At 50.7% G+C, this 15500-nt stretch overlaps 1 protein-coding gene across 1 annotated transcript in view; it reads left to right on the top strand.

Annotated features, from left to right (window-relative positions):
* Positions 1–15500, top strand: part of LOC111143960 (leucine rich repeats and immunoglobulin like domains 1) — a 109590-nt gene that overhangs the window by 92353 nt on the left and 1737 nt on the right. The window contains exons 12-18 of the mRNA XM_022497996.1: positions 3679–3842; positions 10681–11001; positions 12172–12453; positions 12901–13320; positions 13674–13799; positions 14407–14553; positions 15160–15444. Of these exons, the coding sequence (XP_022353704.1) occupies positions 3679–3842; positions 10681–11001; positions 12172–12453; positions 12901–13320; positions 13674–13799; positions 14407–14553; positions 15160–15444 (1745 nt within the window). The remainder of the gene's footprint in view (positions 1–3678; positions 3843–10680; positions 11002–12171; positions 12454–12900; positions 13321–13673; positions 13800–14406; positions 14554–15159; positions 15445–15500) is intronic.

Here is a 15500-nt window from a genome sequence, read left to right as displayed (position 1 = left end):
CAGTCAATTCTTATTTACAAAAAATTGGGCCTGCAGCCTGTAGCTTCCTGACCGCAGCTCTAGAGGGCGGGAAATGAATTCTCTTTTAGAAAATGGATAATCATTCCTTTAATGATGTCAAGGACAATTCTCATGCTCCTTTTTTAAAATAGAGCAGCTCTATTGACAGGGGCTTCCTGAAAGAGCATGTTGGCGGGGGAGCGAGGCCAAGATCATGGGTGGGACGGTCCCAGGAAGCTGTGCGATCAGTGAAATGGCGCCCAGCCCACATCTGCTCTGGGGCCGCCGCAGTGATTCGTGGGCAGAGGTGCTGCCACTGTAGACCCTGACCATGGGCCCCCAGGTGACAAGGGTTGGAAGAGCTTGCTGGCGCCCTCATCTGTGGCCGAGGAGCTTGTCTAGGTACTTAGGTGGCAACGTCCATGCTTCCTTTTTTCCTCCTATACGTTAATCCAGTTCTGCAGACAATCTAGCTGCAATTTTGATTTCTGAGGATTTGGCTTTTGGTCCTGGAAGTGCTGACAGAAGGGTAGAAGCCCAAGGGTAGCCATGTTTGCATCCTGACCTCATCCTTGTTCCTGAGGTAGCTCCTGCTAGGCCCTAGGGAGAAGTGGGGAAGTAGGAAGGCGTAGTCCCCGTACTTTAAAAGGAAAGCAGGCCCCTGATGACACTCCTCTGGATAAGTGAGGGGAGGAGAGGCATTTCAGGCACCTGCCTTATGGCGTTTATGTAGCTGTGAGATTCAGGCCTGTTGAGTAGATATTCTTTCTTAGAAGGGTCATGATCTTAAAATGGTGAGTGTTCACTATGCATTTCTTTCAACTTTTCTTTGAAACTTTTAGTAACCTGATTAAATGGGAAGAGGGTATTCTGGGAGAAAGAGGGAAGGGCAGAGAGATTCTCCTTCTGGCCTCCGTAAAAATGGAGGTTTCCTGAAATACTTTTCTAGTTGGGAAGAACTGGCCCCTTCCAGGTGCTTGGGACCCCCCCCTCCCCCAGATATGCCTCAGCGTGCTTCTGGAGGCTCGGCCTTGGCTGCTGCCTGGGTTTCCTGCCACTCGCTACATGGACCCAGTGTGGCTGGCCTTGGGCCCAGTCCTCTGATGGGAGAAACGGTTAATTCCACTTGGTCGTTTTCTTCCCCCATCTGATCAAGGCAGGTTGTACCGTGTACTTAGTCATGCTCTGGGTAAATTTCCATAAGCGATGATTAGAAACACATTTTGACTTGGAATCGTGAAAATGCACTGTAAGCCAGCAGAATGATGGGATGGCTGGAGGCGGGAGTTGCGGAAAGCGGTGTCTGTTAGCAGCTGACAAGAAGGAAGAGTAGCGGAAGTCTGCAAAGCCTTGGGGTTGCTGGCTGTTCCCAGTTCCATCTTCCAGCCTCACTTTTGTCTTTAAAGGGGTGTGTGTGGTGGGGGGGGGGTGTCAGGGGTCAGTGTCCTTTCTATCTGGCCGGACTTGCTCTCCATCTGTCTTGTTGGTCCTTTTTTTCTTTAGGAAGAGCACTCACGCATGCACGTAAGAACTGTGGGGAGGGGAAGAGGGAGAAGGAGAGCCTCAGGCAGGTTCCACGCTCAGCACAGAGCCGGAAACTGGGCATGAGATCATGACCCGAGCTGAAATCATTCAGACCCGTTGATTAACCAGCAGAGCCACCCAGGCACCCCCGGTCTTGCTGGTCCTGACTCACTCTTCAGGAAAGTCTTCTTTCTTCCCCGAGTACCCTCTCCGTGCCGAGGTGTTGTCTCCTCTGGTGAGGTGGGCTTCACTGGAGAAGGCAGGAAATCCGGAAGCAGGCTAGGCCAGTGCTATGTGGCATGAGGTATAACTTCCCACACACGTTTCTGATCAGCAATAAACGTCAGGTTTGCTTTTCTCACTTTGTTCCTGTGGCTCAAATGAAATCGGTCCCTGTTCTCCACACAAGTGCATCAGGTCTCACAGCAACAGCCCAATGTCTTCCTCTAGACTTCACTCAGGCTTTCTGACAGCGGGAGAGTTCCTCTCCATGCGTCACGGGCGCAGCGTTTTCGGTGTGTGGTGACGGCCCTTCTGCCCACCACCCACAGCCCCCCTGCAGCAGCTGCTTGTGTCCTGGGCGGGTGGGAGTCAGCCACGTCCTCGGTCGTGGCCGTGGGAGCCCTCCTGCCACCGGACTAGCTCTGCAGTTAGATACCTCAAAGAGCAGAGCCACCCAAGCAATAGAGCCACCCAATCAAGCCACCCATCAAATACAAACGCACAAATCTTTTAAAAAATAAATAAAATCCAATGCTGATTTAAAGGTCAGATGTGGACAGACATCCCAGTTAGAATGGCTTTGAAGTCAATTGTAGCAGTCTTTGAAAAAGCACCTTCTAGAAGTATTTTAATATGAGATAGTTAATCTGGGAACCACGAGAACAGGACGGAGGAGTAGATTTTCCTGAATTTAGCTAGCAGGGGGTTCTCTGGCTTGCATGTCACTCTTCCCTGCTGTTTACTAATTTGACAGTTCTCTCCTTAGAAAGCCCGTGTGAAACAGAGGAAAACCAGAAGCTGGCCCATTTGATGTCGTGGTTGACATGTGGGGAAACTGGTGTGGAGGAGGTTACTGCTCTCATATTGGCCCACGTGATGCTTGTGGACTTTCTCAGTATACTTGTGCCCCCTCTTGTCACTGTGTACTAGAGGCAGCTCATGACAGGGGAGCCCATGTGTTTTCTCCCTCGGCCCTGTGGGGTGTGGGCTGGCCTCCATCACTGAGCTCACGGCCTTGAGGTCTTCCAGGAACAGGGCAGCTAGACTCTTCGGTTGACTTATCTTCAAGTGACTCCTCAGGAAGGAATGTCCGCTGAGATGGTGATTCCAATTTCTGCTTGAAAAGCTTATCCTCAGTTGCTGAGAAATGAAAAAGAAAATATTCTCTGTTTTGGTTGGAGCCTCACAAAACCAAAGTTGTACATTCTCATGCTCCCTGGGCAGTGGCAATTAACTAACAAGCACTGTTTAGGGAGCGGAGTCCAGTTCTGCCGGCCTCCTGGATCGCGCTGGTGCACAGACAAATACACAAACAAGAGGGAACCACGCTGGTGAGGCTTACGTTTTGGAAGTAAGAAAACAGGCAGCTGTGCCAAATAAAAAACCAACAGCAATGTAGAAAAAGAACGCTTCTCGGAACTTGTTTCAGATTTAGATCAAAGTCTCAGACTGGGTTTGGAAGCTCCCACGGCTTATCAGGAGAGTGGGAAAAAGCAGGGGGACAGGGCTCCTGTCTCTGTTGGACGGCCAGAGGCTGGAAGAGGTTAGATGGTGCCCGCGGGGTCACGTGAGAGCAGTGAGTGCCCGTCTCTGCGCACACGTGCACTCGGGGTTGTGCTCGCCGTGGGGCCAGCCGTGGGGTCAGTAAGGCCCGCAGCGTCCGCACCCCCCGGAGGCTTGTTAGAAAGGACAGATCTCGGCTTCCACCCCAACGTCCTGAGCCCGACCTGCATCTAGTGAAAATCTCCAGGTAGATGGGACGTCCTGCTCTAGGTCACTGGGGAAGAACAGAGAAAAATCTTTTCCCTTCCTAGATTGCTGGTGTTAACAGCGGAAGCTGACCAGGGGTGACAGAGGGACGGAATCTGTACAGCGACGGGATGTCCCTGTCTTGAGGTCCCACATCCGACATCCCTTTTGTTTCTCTTTCAGCCACATCAGCAGTGATAGCTTCTTGTGTGACTGCCAGCTGCAGTGGCTGCCCGCGTGGCTAGTGGCCAGGATGCTGCAGGCCTTGGTGACGGCCACCTGTGCCCACCCAGAAGCGCTGAAGGGCCGGAGCATCTTCTCCGTGCCGCCGGAGACTTTTGTGTGCGGTAAGACGGCCTTTGTGGCTTTTTTCTCACGAGGGGCCGGGAGGCCAAGGAGGAAGCCCTCCGTATGGGAGTGACTCCTGTGATCAGAGGAAACCCCAGTTCCTGCTTAGCGGTCAGTCATTGGGTGCAGCCGATTTCTCACGGAAACCACACATAGTATTTGCTGCAGGGACGCCTCATTCTGTGGTCCTGGGAGGACGTGCCTTTAATCAGAAGGGAGCCTGTGCTGGCTCAGTTACAAATCAGGATAATCAGTTATTGGAAGAAAGTTGTGTTGTCTGAAGACGGCTCCGGTGCCCAGGTTTAGCTGTGAATTTACTCAGTGTAGGAAGCTGGGGTTTTAATGTGTGTTTCTTTCCAGCCCCAGGAATGAAAGGTTAAACACAGGAAGAACAAGTCTCATGAGAACAGTTACTGTAGTAAAAATAATTCCTTGTTGTTGACTTGCTCTCTGGCTGTTTCTCCAAACCACTGAAGTCTGCCCTTGTAACCTTATACTCTTTCTTCCTTCTGATTGTTGGAACACGGGGCTCGCCATCTTTTTTTGACCAAGGGTGCTCGGAATCCCGCGTTTGGTTGCACAGAGCATAGAGAGGCTGGCCGGCTGGGGACGGGGCTCCTGGCCTCTAAGCAGGAGGGAGGGTGGGATTCCCAGGCAAGATGGGAGCTCAGGAGCAGGCATGAGTCCCTCCTGCCTTTTGTCGTCCTGTCTGCCCCTGCCTTGGGTGTGATGATCCCAGCCGGGAGCCACCCTAGCAGTGTGGGGACCCCCGAGGTCCACTTCTCCACCCTACTTCTCAGGCAGAGCAGCAGCCAGGGTCCTCCTGCAGTCCGAACACAGGTGCCCCCTCCATGCCTCCGCCCGCCACCACCATCACCACCACTTCTGAAAGTGGGCTTACCCTCCCTTGTGCTGATCCAGTCCAGCAAACAGCCCTGAGAACACGCGGTGCGGGACAGGCCTCCGGAATGAGCTTTCCTCCCGGCTCAGTGTGCGGGCATGTTTGTGCAGAGTGTGGAAGTGCTTCCAGCTCCCGTTCCCGGGGACGGAGCGTGCAATCCGCAGTTCACCAGGGACCTGGGCCTTGACCATTCAGCTGTTAATCAACCTTTCTGAAATGGAGCTTTCTGCGCCTTCCTCCCTTTCCCTGTCCCAGGGCATCGTCTTCCCCTTTGGATGAGCCACTGTGGGACGTGGGCCCTGCTGCGCCCAGCCTCTGGCCTGTGGCCCTGGCGTGTTCTGGGGTGTTCCGAGGTGCAGCAGCCGTCTGTGCCACACTGTCGCTCAGGCTCGTGAGTCTTCCCCCTTTATAAAATGGTAAAACCGCTTCCTACCCACGAGCATTGCATCAGAAAGTCAGCAAGTGTTGGTGAGGATGGCGCGGTGTCCGAACCCTCCTGTGCTGCCGGTGGGAATGGAACCCAGCGCAGCCCCTTTGGAACACAGTTTGGGAGTATCCCCGACAATTAAACATAGGATGACCTCCTAGTTATGACCTCCAGGAAAAACAAATATATTTACATAAGACCTGGACACAAATGGTCACGGCAGCACTCTTCGTAGTAGCCAAAGAGTGGAGAGAATGCAGGCGCCCGTCACTGGGTGCGCAGATCCATACACAACAGCACGGCCGCGCTCTAGAGTGTTCCTGAGCCATGGAAAGGGACCGTTCGTACAACGGATGAACCTTGAAATATGTGAAGTGCAGGAAGCTGGTCACAAAAGACCAAACCCTCTGATTCCGTCTACATGACAAGTCCAGAAGGAGTGAGTGTCATGTCCAGAATAGGTCCCCATTTAGGGGCCACTGCAGGGGTGGTAGAGAGGTCGGTGACTACTGGTGGCTTAGGGTGGAGGGAGAAGGGATGATAGTGGGAGGGTAGGGAGTTTCTCTTTGAGGGCAAGAAAATGTGTTTATATTTACCGTGAAGATTGTTGTGTCATGATTCTGTAAGTCACTGTGTCAGGTCAGCAATCAGTAGTCTGCAGAATACTGAAGAGTTGTATAACCCCACTACCATCTACCTGATCATTCTCATCACCTGTAAGAGAAACTGTGTGTTCACAGCAGTCACACCCTATGCTCCCCTGTCCCCAGGCGCTGGCAGCCATGGCTCTACATTGTATCTCTAGGATTTATCTGTTCTGGATGTTTCATATAAATGGACTCCTATAATATATGGTCTTTTGTGACTTTTTTAACAACGTAATTTTTTACTATATATCAGTACTTTTTTTGGAAGAGAGAGAGACCGCGAGCAAGTCATGAGTCCAGGGTGGGGAGGGGCAGAGGCAGAAGGGGAGAGAGAATCTGAAGCAGGCGCCATGCCCAGCACAGAGCCCAACACAGGGCTCAATCTCATGACCCTGAGACCATAACCTGAGTCAAAATCAAGAGTTTTACTTCTTCCTTTCCAATCTTGATAGCTTTTATTTTTTCTTGCCTGATGGCCGTGGGTAGAGCCTCCAGTGCTGTGCTGAACAGAAGTGGTGAGGGCAGACATCTTTGTCTCTCTTGAAGTGGGGAGAAGCATTTAGTCTTTTACCATGAGATGTGATGTTGTGGGTTTTTCGTAGGTGACCTTTTTCTGGTTGAGGAATGCCCTTCAATTTGTAATTTGTTGAGTATTTTTATCATAAAGGTGTTGGATATTGTCAAATATTTTTTCCATATTTGCTGAGGTGATGATTGGGATTTTTTCCCTTTATTGATATGGTGTATTACACTGATTTTTGATTTTTGGACATTAAACCACACTTGCATTCCTGAGATAAATCCAGCTTCATCACGGTCTATAATCCTTTCTGTACGTTGTAGGATTTGGTTTGCCAGTATTTTTATATTGTTGAAGATTTTTGCATCTGTACTCATAAAGATCTATAGTTTTATTTTTGTCTAATTTTATTATCTGGGGATACTTGACTCATACAGTGGAGTCTAAAAATGTTCACTTCTCAACTGTCTTTTTGGAAGAATAGGTGACGGATTAGTGGTAATTATTCTTTAATTTGGGGTAAAATTTACCAGAGTAGTCATTTGAGTCTGGACTTTTCTTTGTGGGAAGTTTTAAAATTATTGTGTTTCTTTACTTGTTACTATCTATTCGGATTTTGATTATTCTTGAGTCATTGTTGGTAGTTTGTATTTTTCTGAGTTTGTATGTGTATGAGGTTTTCTTGTTTGTTGGCACACAGAGGAGTCATAGTATTCTCGTTGATGTCTGTAGGGTTAGTTGTAATGTGCCCTGTTTTTTCCCCTAATTTTAGTGTTTGAAGTCTTCTCCTCACTTCTCTACAAGTCTACAGTTTCTTCAATTTTGTTAGTATTTTCAAAGAATTAACTTTTGTTTTCATTGATTCTTCCCCCCTCTATTTTTCTCTTATTCATTTCTGTTCTAATCATTATTTTCTTCTCTTTGGTTTGGATATAACTTGTTTTTCTGATTTCTTAAAAATGATAATTTGAGATCTTCTTAATGTATGCATTTACAGCTCTAAACTGTCTGGAAGCACTGTCTGAGGCTGCAGCATTTAAGTTTTGGTATTTGTTTTCACTTTCACTCATCTCAAAACACTTTCTAATTTCTCTTATGATTTCTTCTTTTACTTACAGAAGTACCGGGTAGTTTCTGAAAATTAGATTCCCAGTATTCCTTCTGATACTGATTTTTTACTTCATTTCGTTGCCATTAAAGACACTTTGTATGATTTGTCTTTTTTAAATTTATTGAGCTTTGTTTGTAGCCTTACATACGGTCTCTGTTGGAGAACGTTCCATGTGCAGGGGAAGATGTTTATTCTGCCGCTGTAGGGCGGAATGTTCTGTAGATACCTGATAGGTCTTTTTGGCTTATAGAGTCATTCAGGTTTTCTCTTGCCTTGCTGGTCTTCTGCCTCATGATTTATCCAATCATTGAACGTGGAGTATTGAGTTCTACAAACTACTGTTGCATTGTTCATTTCTTTCTTCAGTTTTGTCAGTTTCTGCTTCTTGTTTTGTGGAGCTTTGTTAGGTGCGTATATGTTTCATGTTTAGGTCTTGGGATGGACTGTTTTATATTATAAAAAATGACTCTTCGTCCCTAGTAACCATTTCTGTCCTAAAAGCTATTTTATCTGATATTGGTATAGACACCGTAGCTTTCTTTTTGGCAACTATTTCCCTATTTGTGACCTTGAATCTAAAGTGTATCTCTTAACAACAAGAAAGCGTGTAGCTGGGTCATGGGTTTTTTTAATCCATTTTGGAATCTTGCATTTTGACAAGAGGGTTTAACTGATTTGTTTGATGTAACTACTAATAAGACAGAATTCACGCCTTGCTATTTGCTTTCTAGGCATCTTTTTTTTGTTGTTGTTCCTGTGTTTCTTCATTACTGACTAGTTTCGTATTAGGTATCTTCTGATACACCATTTTAATTCCCTTCTGTTTATCTTAGTATTTTTTGAGTTATTTTTTTAATGACTGTGTAAGGACTATAATTAACATCTTAAAACAATCTACTTCAGATTAAAAATGAAATTAACTTCAGTAGTATGCAAAATTTTGCTCCTACTAAGCTCCATTTGTGGAGACCCTCCTTTGTGGTATGGTTGTCATAAAAATTACACCTTTATTTATCATAAGCCTGTCAACACAGTTTTGTGATTATTGCTCTGTACAGTTGCCTTTTAAATCATATAGAAGAGCATTACAAAAATATACTGTACTTGCATACTTACATATGTATTTACTTTAATGCTGTTTATTTCTTTGTGTGGATTTTGGTTACTATGTGTCCTTTCATTTCAGCCTGAAGGATTCCCTTTAGTATTTCTCGTTGGGCAGATCTGGTAGCAGTGAATGCTGTCAGGTTTTTTGTTTTTAAATCTGAGAGTGATTTAATTTCTCCTTCACTTTTGAAGGACGGTTTTGCTGGATACAGATTTCGTAGCTCACCAGTCTCTTTCAGTGCTTTGAAAATATCTCCTTCCTCACCTCCATGGTTTCTGATGAGAAATCAGCTGTTCATGTCACCGAGGATCCCTTCTGTGTTGGTTGCAGCTCTCCTGTTCAAGATTCTTTGGCTTCTGACAGTTAAGTTTCTGGGTGGGGATCTTTGACTTTATCCTTTTTGGGTTTGTTGAACTTCTTGGATGGGTAGGTCCCTATTTTTCACCAAATTTGGAAGTTTGGGGCCATTATTTCTACAAATACTGTTTCCGTCTCCTTCTTCTTGGACTCGCATTATTTGTATGCTTTGATGCTTTGATGTCCCACAGGTCTCTGGGACTGTTCTCAGCTAACTACACGGCTTTCTCTTTCTTAGACTGGATAGTTTCGATTTCATCAGCCCTTCTGCCTGCTCAGTGGAGCTATTGAGACCTTCTAGTGAATTTTTAATTTCAGTTATTATACTTTTAAACTCCCAAAGTTATATTTGGTTTACTTCTACAATTTCTAATTCTTTATTTGGGGGTGTTTGTTTGGTGGGAAAGTATTCCAACACTTTTCATTTTCTTAGACATGATTTCTTTTAGTTCTTTGAAGATATTTTATAAAGCCAATACAAAGTTTTTATTTAAGTCCAAGATCTAGGCTTCCTCGAGAACAGTTTCCATTGACTGCTCCCCCCCTCCATTTCTTTGTAGGTTTTATAGTTTATTGGAAACTGAGCCTTTAAAATCATGTGGCAACTCCAGAGATCAGATTCTCCTTCCATCTTGCCCCTCGTTTGCTATCGTTCTGTTTGTTACTACGATTTGTTGAGTGACTTTCCTGGACAAAGACCGTAGTCTGTTCCATGTGGCCGCTGAAGTGCCCCCTGGTTTGTTGATGACTGGACAGAGACTCCTTCAGTCATCTCAGAAGGTCTCCCATCCTTTGCCCAGCAGCTCTGGTGTGCTGAGGGCATGCGGCCACTTCTGTTGGCACTGATCCGTAATCACAGGTGGGAAATGAGGCTCCTCCCAAGGCTTTCTTGGGGAAGGCAGATAGCCCTGTGCCTGCACGTGGCCTTCTAGAGCTTTAGGAACATGTGGGACCTTTTCATTGACTGCTTTCTTTTCCTTTTTGGTTTCTGGGCCAGCCTCCTGTGGGCTCCAGAGGATACTGCCTCATCTCTAGGGGCTGCTCATTTCTGTCATGTGTCCTAGGACCAGGGCTTCCTTGCTGAGCCCACCGCATCAGGTCAAATAATGCCAAAGGATGGGGTCCTTGTGGGGGATCCACAGCCATTCTGCCCCTCTCGGTGGTCACTAGGCTGCCAGGTTTTAAGGGTACCACAAAGCTGGGCAGAGAAGCATGGAACTTGAGTTAGATGCCACAAAGCTCATGTTCCTTCTTGAGATTCAGGCATTTTCTTGAGTCAACCTTCCATGAGTTGTTACAGCCTTTGCTTGTTACAGCCTTCCAGAATTCTGAAAAAGTTGATTACAACCATTTTTGCCAGTATTACTGTGGTTTTAATGGAGGTACAGATTTTTGGAAGAGTTTGTCTCGTGTTCTGGAAGTGCTTCTCACTCCCCACCTCTTGGCGTGAAGTTGGTGGGTAAGGTCTATGCATTCCCAACTGAAGGTTCCTGTTAGTGTGTTTTGTAAGATGAGCAAGTGAAACAAACTGTGGTATTCTCCCGGAAACTCCTGAAATGCCTGCTTTGGTACAGGAGCACTGGCGGATGGGTTTGTAGTCCAGGGGTGTGGTCACAGAGGTGATCCCTGCTCAGGGGTTTCTCGTCGGAGAAGGCCAGAAATCCCCTGTTCGAGTCGCTCGCAGTGTCTGGTGGAGCTGAGGGCGAGCAGATAACCCTGCAAGACGCGGTCCCTCAGGCTCTTCAGTGTGGCTGTCCTCTCCGCAGATGACTTACCAAAGCCCCAGATCATCACCCAGCCGGAGCCCACCATGGCCGTCGTGGGCAAGGACATCCGGTTCACGTGCTCGGCGGCCAGCAGCAGCAGCTCCCCCATGACATTCGCCTGGAAGAAGGACAACGAGGTCTTGGCCAACGCCGACATGGAGAACTTCGCCCACGTGCGCGCGCAGGACGGGAAGGTGATGGAGTACACCACCATCCTACACCTGCGCCGCGTCACCTTCGGACACGAGGGCCGCTACCAGTGCGTCATCACCAACCACTTCGGCTCCACGTACTCACACAAGGCCAGGCTCGTCGTGAACGGTAAGGCAGCGCTCCTCATGCGGGCGCGAGTCCTCTAACGCCGCGTGGCTCTCCATGACCGTGTCAGAGGGATGCGGCCCCGAGACGCATGAGCCTCATCGGGACACTGGCGTCATTGGTGCCTGGGGGGCCCCAGAGCAAGTTCTGGAGGTTGAAGGGTTGTTCTCAGCGATTTACCTATTTCTAGTGACTTTTTAAAGTCCAGTTATTATGTTAAATGCAATGATGGGGCCCAAGCCTCATATTTTTATCCATTTATTCTCCACAAACCATGATGTCTGGCGTCCAGATTCCCAGCATACCCGACTGTGGGGAAACTCCTGCCCTCTGAGCTTTGGAGCCTCTCCAGGCGGCTTTCCTCAGGGCTGCGGGCCGTCAGTTTAGGGCGGAAGAGGAGCCCACAGCTAGCGTGGTTGAGCGCCCCGCCCCACCACCGTAACCTGGCTTTTAAGCCTCCAGTTATTAAGTGCTAGAACCGGGGTCCCGAAGCCCTTAAAGGCTGCCGGAAAACCCATTCTCTACCCCACACGTGGCCTGTGGTCTTGGCTTATTCTGACGGAGTCCTCAGTGTCAGAAGCTCCGGGACCTGTGAGACTTGCTGCCGAACTAAGCCCGACGGGAACCGCGGTGGTACCCTGGTGTGTGCTGGCGGCCGGCTCGGGGAGTGTGGCGGAAGGAAGCTGGCGGACCGCCCCAGCTGGCGAGCTTCCAGTGATGGGGCCTGACACCGCCTCTCCACCTCTGCTTCCCCAAGAGGGAGGGGCCCTCCCGTTGCCCTCCCCAGGGCAAGGGCATGTCCTCCTTCCCCATCTTTATGTCCTGTTGGAGCAGATCCCTGTGTCTCCCGGGCTCTGTTCTGGTGGTTAACAAAGGAAGGCGGGCATCAGTGCCCGGTATTTATGGGCTGTCCCCCATGAACAGATGGCCATGTGAGGGGGCACTAGGCAGCCTCGGGTTCACAAGAGCGAGCCACGGACGGGAGAGGCTGGCCGTTTGGGGGAGCCAACTGCTCCTCTCCCAGGCGGTGGGAGCAGGTCAAGACAGACGCCGGCACAGACGGCGGGGAGGGGACAGACACCCACCAAGCGGGAGGGCTCTTCGCCAGAGGACTGTCCCGGCTTTTGCGTCCAGTTCTTCCTTCCCGCAAGCCTCATGATCTGTATTTTGCAGTGTTGCCGTCCTTCACCAAAATACCGCACGATATTGCCATCCGGACTGGCACCACGGCCCGCCTCGAGTGTGCTGCCAGCGGCCACCCTAACCCGCAGATCGCTTGGCAGAAGGACGGAGGCACGGACTTCCCCGCCGCACGTGAACGACGCATGCACGTCATGCCTGACGACGACGTGTTTTTCATCACGAATGTGAAGCTGGAAGACATGGGCGTGTACAGCTGCACCGCCCAGAACTCGGCCGGCATCGTTTCCGCCAACGCCACCCTGACCGTCTTCGGTGCGAGCGCTCACACCCTGTCTAGGTGGCCACGCATGCGCGGAGGGGGCAAGGGGTCACCCCTCCTGGGCACCTGGCAGTGGCCGGGTGGGCTGTGCTGCTTACCTTTGTGTAAAATGTTCAGGAAAATGTTAGAAAGCAGCTCAACAAGTGGTTCTTTTTTTTAAGGGAATATTTTCTGTAGGGCTTTCATGGAACATTCTCAGACTGCCCTCTGACTCGGGCTGGATGGGTGTGCTCTCCGGCCAGAGACACACACAAGCCGGGCACAGGACAGGTTGGGGAGAGAAGGGGCTTCTCTGTGGCTCAGGAGTTCCTCCTCCTCGTCAGAGCTACCCCCAGAACGGTCAGGATATGGTCAGTGTCAGGTCTCCCAAAAAGCTCTGATCCAAGATCTGTCCAGAAGGCAGGGCAGACCCCTGGAATAACCATCTCCTCTTACTGCAGAAACCCCATCGTTGGTGGTGCCCCTGGAAGACCGTGTGGTGTCCACAGGAGAAACAGTGGCGCTCCAGTGCAAAGCGACCGGGAACCCTACGCCCCGCATCACCTGGTTAAAGGGGGGCCGCCCCCTGAGCCTCACCGAGCGGCACCACTTCACGCCCGGCAACCAGCTGCTCGTTGTTCAGAACGTGGTGGTGGAGGACGCGGGCCAGTACACGTGCGAGATCTCCAACACCCTGGGCACGGAGCGCGCACACAGCCGGCTGAGCATCGTGCCCGCCCCCGGCTGCAGGAGGGACGGCAGCGCCGTGGGCATCTTCACCATCGCCGTGGTGTGCAGCATCGTCCTGACGTCGCTGGTCTGGGTGTGCATCATCTACCAGACCAGGAAGAAGAGCGAGGAGTACAGTGTCACCAACACAGGTCAGCCGCTGCTGGCGAGGAGGCAGGGTGCCTCGGGCCTGTGCACGGCAGCCACGTGCTGGCTTGTCACCGCAGTGACCTCCTGGGGTCATGCCTCTGCTTGTTCTGGCTCCTTCACCGTCCCTGTGTGCTCGATCACACTCTCTCAGACTCAGACCTCCAACAGCTGTGTTTTTTACACCCAGGTGGAAAGTGAGGCTGAGCTGGGCCCCCCAGACCATCTCTCCGCACAGCTTGGGCGGCTGCTGTTGGGAGAAGCTTGTGTCTGGGCCCAATCGCAAATGGGTGTTGTCACGTCTTGTTCCCACGGAGGATGGGGACACCTGCTATCTGACTGTCCTATCTCCTTGCAGATGAAACCATCGTGCCACCGGATGTTCCAAGCTACCTCTCGTCTCAGGGAACTCTTTCTGACCGGCAGGAAACTGTGACCAGGACTGAGGGTGGCCATCAGGCCAACGGGCACATCGAGAGCAACGGTAAGGCCTCAGAGCCCAATGCGACCCTGTCCTCAGGAGCCCCCCGCCCCCACCCAGGGCAGGTGCACGGCCTTATGCTGAGCGCATCTGACCTTGAAGGCTGGCAGACTGGAGCCTTCTGTTGGGGTTTTTTGGCCCTACCCTGTGCATGTTCTCCAAGGTTTTAAAAATCCAACCCCCAGAAAGTTGATCTATTGGGCTCAGCATCTCCTGGTCAAGATAAGGTAGGATTGAATAAGCTGCAAAGGACATTACAGGCCCTGAAACCAGTCCATTTGTTGAGTAAAGGCCGGGCGCAGGCCTGCTCTCTGGTCCAATCTCTGCTACCAGAAAGCTCTCCCAGGGTGAGCTACCGCTACCAGGGAGATTGAGTGCTTACAGGGGGCACGTCTGTCCTCACAGGAACCGCTCCCCGGCACAGCCTGAACACTGAAAGGCCTGCCTGCCGGGGTGGCTTGTGTTACCAATGCTCCTTGCTGGTCAGCAGGCACCCACTTTAAAGACCATTGTCAAGAGGACTTGTTCGAGTAGTTCCTGCCGCTTGTTCTCATCAAGCATCCTCTGTCCAGCTAAGCCCATCGTTTCTAACTGTGGGAATCTACTGCAGGTACTTGTCCAAGGGACGCCAGCCTCTTCTCAGAGGCGGACGCTCACGGCATCACGTGCAGGCAGCCGAAGCTGTGCGGGGGCTCGAACAAGGAGCCCTGGACCGTGATGGAGAAAGTGCCGCAGAGGCCGGGACCACAGAAGACGGGTAAGAGCTGCTCTCCTCGGCAAGAGTTTTCAGTTCTCAAAATCAAAATTCAGGTAGACCTATTCATGAAATGAAAGCAAGAGATGCGTTATGGGTCTAGGACTGTCTCAGAATCTGGTATTAGGTGTATGAACAGGAAGCTGGGGCCTAGCTCTCCTGATTCCGAGGTAGCAGGTCTCTTACGTCAATCTGTGGGGTGGTGAGCCTGGGCTTGAACTTTCCAGTTTTGTAAAGGGAAAGGCCAACCTGAAGCACCTTTTCACCAGGCCTATTTTTGAGGCTGTATTTCTAATTACTCTGAAGACTCCTGACAGCACGTGGTGTGTCATGCGGTCGGATTTTTTTTCTGTGATGGAAGAGTAGGACCACTTTCTCCCATGAAGCAATTCCTCTGAACGGTTGAAACACGGAGGGCCCATTCTTCCTTAATGGCTTGGTATCTACCCAGTCCTCCTCCTGTGACCATGCCTGGGGGAGAGGGGAGGTTTGAGAGAGGTGGTCTAAGCAGGGCTGTGGCCTCCCAGCCAGGGATGCAGCTCTCTGTTCTGGGCGGGGATGCACAGCTCGGGGGCGGTGGCTGTGATCCGTCTCTGCTCTGTCCTGCAGAGCACGGCGGCCCGGTGGCATGCGGGGACGGCAACGCTGGTGTGGACGGTTATTCCAAGGAGCAAGCTTTCTATCCTCCGCCTATGAGCAGAGAGAGTACACAGCCAGGCACACTCAGTAGCCAGGGGCCCAGTCAGACACACCGAGAACATTCTCTGCCGCCTCTAACCAGTGGGACTGCTGACGGGTCCCGCGCCGACTGCAGGAGGTCCCTCTACCCCAGTAACCACGACAGAATGCCGACATCCTTGAAGAAAAAGCCACTGGCGCCTCCAGATGGGAAAGGTAGACGTTCATGGCCTTCCAGGGTGGCACCCGCAGCGGGGTGGGGGCGGGGAAGA

This window comes from Enhydra lutris, unplaced genomic scaffold, assembly GCF_002288905.1.
Source record: "Enhydra lutris kenyoni isolate GAN:26980312 unplaced genomic scaffold, ASM228890v2 scaffoldscaffold10, whole genome shotgun sequence".
Lineage (NCBI taxonomy): Eukaryota > Metazoa > Chordata > Mammalia > Carnivora > Mustelidae > Enhydra > Enhydra lutris.
Note: the sequence above shows the minus strand (reverse complement) of the source record. Positions and strands in the feature narration are given on the sequence as shown.